Source organism: Camelina sativa, chromosome 9, assembly GCF_000633955.1.
Source record: "Camelina sativa cultivar DH55 chromosome 9, Cs, whole genome shotgun sequence".
Taxonomy (NCBI): domain Eukaryota; kingdom Viridiplantae; phylum Streptophyta; class Magnoliopsida; order Brassicales; family Brassicaceae; genus Camelina; species Camelina sativa.
In genome coordinates this window covers 30,757,732-30,763,731 of record NC_025693.1, presented here as the reverse complement: position 1 = coordinate 30,763,731, position 6,000 = coordinate 30,757,732, and the positions used below count along the sequence as shown (strand labels likewise).

At 38.3% G+C, this 6,000-nt stretch overlaps 2 protein-coding genes across 3 annotated transcripts; one reads left to right on the top strand and one right to left on the bottom strand.

The window, feature by feature from the left end:
• On the top strand, positions 669 to 4,379 carry LOC104713302. 2 transcript variants are annotated; one of them, XM_010430393.2, is made up of 9 exons: positions 669 to 1,152; positions 1,773 to 1,809; positions 1,924 to 2,017; positions 2,115 to 2,160; positions 2,246 to 2,344; positions 2,711 to 2,779; positions 2,857 to 3,205; positions 3,291 to 3,433; positions 3,517 to 4,379. In XM_010430393.2, the coding sequence occupies exons 1-9, from the start codon at positions 760 to 762 to the stop codon at positions 4,096 to 4,098; spliced, it is 1,812 nt and encodes a 603-aa protein (XP_010428695.1). In that variant the 5' UTR covers positions 669 to 759; the 3' UTR covers positions 4,099 to 4,379. The 2 variants fall into 2 exon arrangements, with proteins under 2 accessions (XP_010428695.1, XP_010428696.1); XM_010430394.2 differs by having other exon boundaries at positions 670 to 1,152; positions 1,927 to 2,017.
• LOC104715856 (F-box/kelch-repeat protein At4g39560-like) lies at positions 4,582 to 5,748 on the bottom strand. Its single transcript, XM_010433230.1, has one exon. The coding sequence runs from the start codon at positions 5,746 to 5,748 to the stop codon at positions 4,582 to 4,584; it is 1,167 nt and encodes a 388-aa protein (XP_010431532.1).

Here is a 6,000-nt window from a genome sequence, read left to right as displayed (position 1 = left end):
AAAAAAAAAAAAAAAAAAAAAGAGATTTAGTCAGTTAAGCAAAAGGACGGAAGAAGATACAAAAAAAAAAAAACACAGACACCGACAATAAAAAAACATAAAAAAATAGACATTTACCAAGAAAAAAAACGTTGATTAATGTACGTAATTGTGGAAGTAATGACAGAACACATGTGAACATGTAGACTTACCAAACTAATACGTTTTGGTGTCATTTTTAAATTACGTTTTAGTCAAAGTTCTTCCTTTTCGTTTTGATTTCCTTTTTTTTTTTTTTTGTCATACACAGTTGTGAAATTTGTTTTATTCAGCAACATGCAATTTTTTAACGTAGGTTTTATGTATGATTGCAGTAACAAAATTAGAACAGACCTAAGTATATCCTAATATATATACATTTACAATCTTCAAAAACCATGGATCCAAATCCAATTTCCCCACCAAAAAAATAAAATAAAAGGGGAATTGCATTTCACAATAATGTTGCAAACTGGATATAGATATAGAGAGGCCCATTTGGGCCCAATTAAATCGAAAAGTCAGAAACGTTATCCCAAAACAATCCATACAGTATAAAACACGTGTATCAAAAAGCACGCACGAGTAAAACCGTGTCCACGTTTCGGTCAGCACGTACGAACTCACTCACTCGCACATGTGTAGTAGAAGAAGTGTGTAAACTAAAAAGTGTAAACCCAAAAAAAGAATGAATAGAAACGAAACGACGAGTTTAGCGAGAAGGCGAGAACGAGAGAGAGGATGGGTGAGGTAGCAGCAGCAGCTGATAGTAATAATAACACAATGACGAAGAAGAAGAAGAAGATAGGTAGGCCATCTCTACTCGATCTCCAGAAACGAGCTATTAAACAACAACAGCAACAATTGCTTCTTCAGAGAACAAAGCCCGATGTTAAAAAAGAAGAAGAAGAGCTTAGATCCGGTTTTAGAAACCCTAATTCCGGCGGCGCCGCCCGATCAAATCGCCGGAATTTTAATTCTGGAGATGAAGACGATGAGCGGAGAGACAAAAAGCATCGGCTTTTGCACGGATTGAATTCACACGATTCTTTTTCTGATTTCAAATCTGACGGCGGCGGAGATTTCAATACCGATGCTTCAATCACCCGCCGTCACGGATCTGACGATAATACGGTTAGTTATTAAAAAATATATATATTTTTGGGGAAAAAATCGAAGTTGGGAAAAGAAAAAAAAACAGTTAATTTAGGGTTTTGTATTTTTTGGTTGAGAATTTGGCGCGTTAATTGAGGTTCGTGTTGATGCTTAAATAAGGTTATTGAGTGATGAGTTTTGACTATTTCCTCTTTTTTTCTTTGTTGGTGGGAAATGGGAATTCATAATTTCAGCTTTTTCTGTATTTTTCTTTTTATTTTTTTTCTCCCTTTTTTATTTTTGGACGAGAAAAATCTTGGTGTTGTTGTTGGCTGATTTGATTTGAGTTTCTTCTTTCTTTCAGAATATATAATATTTTATTCTTTTTGATTTTAGTATTAATTCATAGTTATCACAAAACAAAAAAAAAAAATTAAAGACGGTTCTGCACTGAAGAGACAATCATGTCTGAAGACAAGTTCTCTCACTTTGTCTTTTACTACTCTACTGATAGTTTCTTTAAAAAAAAATTGTACTTTCACGACGGACATGAAAGTTGTCATAAATACAGACATCTGTTTTATTGTGTTTAGGATCTGTTTTTATTTATTTTAACATGAGGTTGATGATAGATATACTCTGTTTTTGTATTCCTGCAGGGAGAAAAGGCTTCGAAAGCGACACACATTCTCTTAAGTATTTATAATTTCCTATTTTTTCTCATGTTTTATGAAAAGGCAGAAACCTGTGTAATTTGTTTGTACTAATTAATTAATTTAAATAAAATTGTGGTATTTAACTTGTGGACAGGAGGAGGAGGGTCACTTGTGGAGTCGTATGGCCCCTCTTCTACACCTTTGCCTGACAAAAAGTTGCTCTTGTTCATCCTGGATAGAGTTCAAAAGTATGTTCTCCATTTTTTTCTGGCTTCCTTCTCTACTGTTGTGATTTAATTCTGGGTTTCGTTTTTTTGATTGATGTTCTTTTACAAATACTTGTAGGAAGGATACATATGGAGTGTACTCTGACCCAGTTGATACTGAGGAGGTGAATTGTTTCTTTATTGTTTAAGCTTGTTGATGTTGAAACATTTTCTCTTGCATTTATCTTACTTGTGAAAGTTTGTTTACAGCTTCCTGATTATCATGAGATTATCAAGAATCCGATGGATTTCAGCACATTGCGAAAGAAATTAGAATCCGGTTCATACTCCACCTTAGAACAATTTGAGGCAAGTCTCGTAATTGAACCTTTGTACATTGCTTCTCACTGCACTATCAGTTGGCTGTGTATAATTACATCTCTGCTCTGTTTTTTTCTAAAGCGGAGTTTTCATCTTTCATAGTTTTGATTCTTCATATTGTTTAGTCTCGTGCAATAGTTTCTCTGGTAGCTGCAACATCTGTGTTTGCCGACAAGCGTTCAAGGGTTTCTTAGTCTTACTACTAAACTATCTGACATTTTGATAGCCACAGTGTGACTTTGTAACCATGAGATGGTGCAAATATACTGTTAAAAGTTAAAAACTGGTTGTGTCTGAAACTATTGTTTATTGTCAGGAGTAAATCTCTCTGATACTACTCTCATTTTGATGCAGCAAGACGTGTTTTTAATATGTACAAATGCGATGGAGTACAATTCTGCAGACACAGTATACTTCCGACAGGTTTGTCTTGGCTTATATAAATTTGCTAATTTGCTTCCGTTTGTTTCTCTGATAGTATATCTATGGGTGTGTAACAGGCACGAGCTATGCTTGAGTTGGCTAAAAAGGACTTCGGAAATTTGAGACAAGAAAGTGATGGAGAAGAACAAGTGTCACTGTCACAACAACAACAGCCTAAAGTGGTCAAAAGAGGCCGTCCTCCAGGCTCAGGCCTTAAGAAACAGCTTGAGCAATCTTTGATTAACCGCAGCACGACTTCTGAAATTTCAGCTGATGCAGCTGGAGATAGCTCTAGATTATCCGGTTCTTACAATCTAAGGAAAAATCCTCCTTATGGATTCCGTCAAGCAGAAAGTTGCGTTAGAATCAACCATAGTAATGAGAATCAAAATGGCTTCTTGATAGATTGGGATAAGGAGTTTCCACGTAAAGATCTTCCTTTTCTAATACTACCTTCTTCAGACTCTCACTTTGCCTATACTTATTGTTGACATAAACTCTTTTTCTGTAGCTTCTGTTGTGAAGGCCGTGAATAAGTATGGGATGAAAAACGTCGATGAGAACAGGCGAGATACCTACAACCAGATCTCTACTTCCTTGCAAGAAGCTTCGCTTTTTACAATGCTTGAAGATGATTTAAAACAGTTAACTCCTGTACGTGTTACCTACTTTTATAAAAAAGTCTCCTTTGTTTTAAGAAACGAAGAATCTGACCATGTGTTTTCTTATTTGATCAGGTTGGGTTGAGAACTGAATATGGATACGCTAGGAGTCTAGTACGATATGCAGCAAAACTTGGTCCTGTTGCTTGGAGATTTGCCGACAAAAGAATTCAAACAATATTACCAACTGGAACCGAGTTTGGTCCTGGGTGGGTTGGGGAGAACCCAGAAGCTCCTTCTGAGAGTACTCCTCAACAGCAAATCTTAGTGTCCGGAAAGCAAAAGTGTTCAAGTGACTTTGCGTCTGATGATCATCGTCATCCAAGCAGAATCATGTCTCCCACAACCTCTGTCTCAAGCTCCATCATAGGAAACAGACATTCTTCTCATGAGAGCAAAGAGTCTAAACCAGCTGCTCACGTATTGAATCAAGAAACCAAGAGCAATGGTCTAGTCCATAGTTTAAGCGGATTTAACAACAAACCAAACCAGATGCTGGATACAGATGTCTCGCAACAAGGCTTGTCTCCGAACATAAAACAGGAGTTTCAGCAGTTGCCACCGGACCTTAACGATAGGCTCCTCTCACCAAACTCACCGGGCTCTAACAATCAAGCAGGTTCATCGCAGCATCCGGATTTGGCGTTACAACTCTAGGTAATATCTACTAATCTTGAAAGCTTTACTGATAGGAGAAAGAAGAAGAGGCTGAGAGGCTTGTGATTCTTGGTACAAGGTTGAAAATATAGGGGAAGTCTATGTACAGATTGTTGCAACTTTCAGATTTTTTTTTTAGGGTAAACAAGACAACCGATAAGAGAACTCACAAGATGTATGAATATATACAATTAGTACAATTTTTTAGTCCATCAAATTAGAGTTATGAATGTGCATTTGACTATTGGTTTCATCCTTATGAAAGGATTGCACGTCATGTACGTTTGGTTTGGTCTTGTGGATCTGCATAAGTGATAATAACAAGAAGATTATATCCCCTTGAATAACTTGTTGTATTCATTGGTGCAAACACACACAAACAGAAATAACAAATTCTTGTTCACAGAAAACTGAAACAATAATATTAAGCATTGATATAGTAATATCCACAAGACCAAACAAGCTCTGTCGTCGTTGATCAATTTAGACATAGACAGTAGCAGAACACAAAACCTCAACCGGAACACGACCAGAGGGAACATGATCAACTACGGTCACAGCTTCTGATTCAATAGTTCCCCAAATTTCACCTTCCTCCTCACGTCTTTCCAACGAAATCTCGGTACACCAAACATCCCACCAAACATCAAAGGTAGCCCTGACAGAGGAGACCACAATGTTGACACCAAAACTGCTCAGCTTACTGACACACTTTTCGTTTGCAAAGGAGCGGAAGGAGGCCGAGCTAGGAAACTTCAACCGTAGAGCCTTCAAGCCTTTCACTTCCTTCCACTCCATTTCCTCAGAGTCACGCCAAACTAAACTCCCGAACTTATCACAACTGTACAACACTTTCTCAATCACACAATAATAACTTTGAGTCTCTGACTTCTTCTTTCTTCCCCATTTACCTTCACGTGGAGAGTAGTAGAAGCTTCCGTCCCAAAGACTCACAGCGTAAACCTTCTCATCCATCACTAGGGTCTCACGGATCAGATTATCACCTTCATTCCGATCAGGCATTGGCACCAAAACATCCCAAGTTTGAGTCTTTGGATCAAATACCTCTGCCCAGTTCGAACAATCAAAGCTCTCGCATCCTCCAAACACATATATCTTCCCACCTACGACGCCAACGGCTGCGGAAGCTCGAGCTACTCCCATAGAAGGGGCGTGGCGCCACGTGTTAGTCCGACAATCCAGAAGCAAGACATCAGACGTTCTACTGTCGTTTGTTAATCCACCGATGACATAAATCCCCCAATCCAGAGCCACGAAAGAAGACAGCTCAGGAAGCTGAGTTGGGAAAGAAAGGACAGGGACCAGATCCTCTGCTGCGGCGTTTTCTTGGCAGGTCTTGGTATATTCTCGTCGGAGGATAAACCAACGAGAGGTTGGGTAGGTCTTGGTGCTTAAACATACGTAGTGGCACTCGTCGGTACGACCTAATAACGATCGTGTCTTGTAAAGCTCAGGGGAGATTACGAGAGAGCGGTATCTTTTGGAGACTAGAGATAAGGCTAAGTGGTCCAATCTCGAAACTCGAGCAAGGCAGCTCAAAGTCAATGGATCTGGCAACGACGTTAATGGAAACGACAATGGAGAAGTTTCCTCGTTGGCCGATGGCTCGTCTACGACGGAAGTGGACATCTTCGTTCGATGTTTTTGATTGATGAGGTCCAAATCTGTTTGGTTTTCTTCTTAAACAAGTTTTATTTTTGAGTATTTTAATGAGAGGAGTGGAAGCCCATTTGCCAATTTGGTTATCAAAATTATTCAAATATACTACTTATCAAATGTTTCTACTCTAGGTATAGTTTTAGTTTGTTGAATTATATGGATTATATTAATAGAGATAAGTTTATCAAACTCCACCAACATAATGCATTTATATTATAAAAT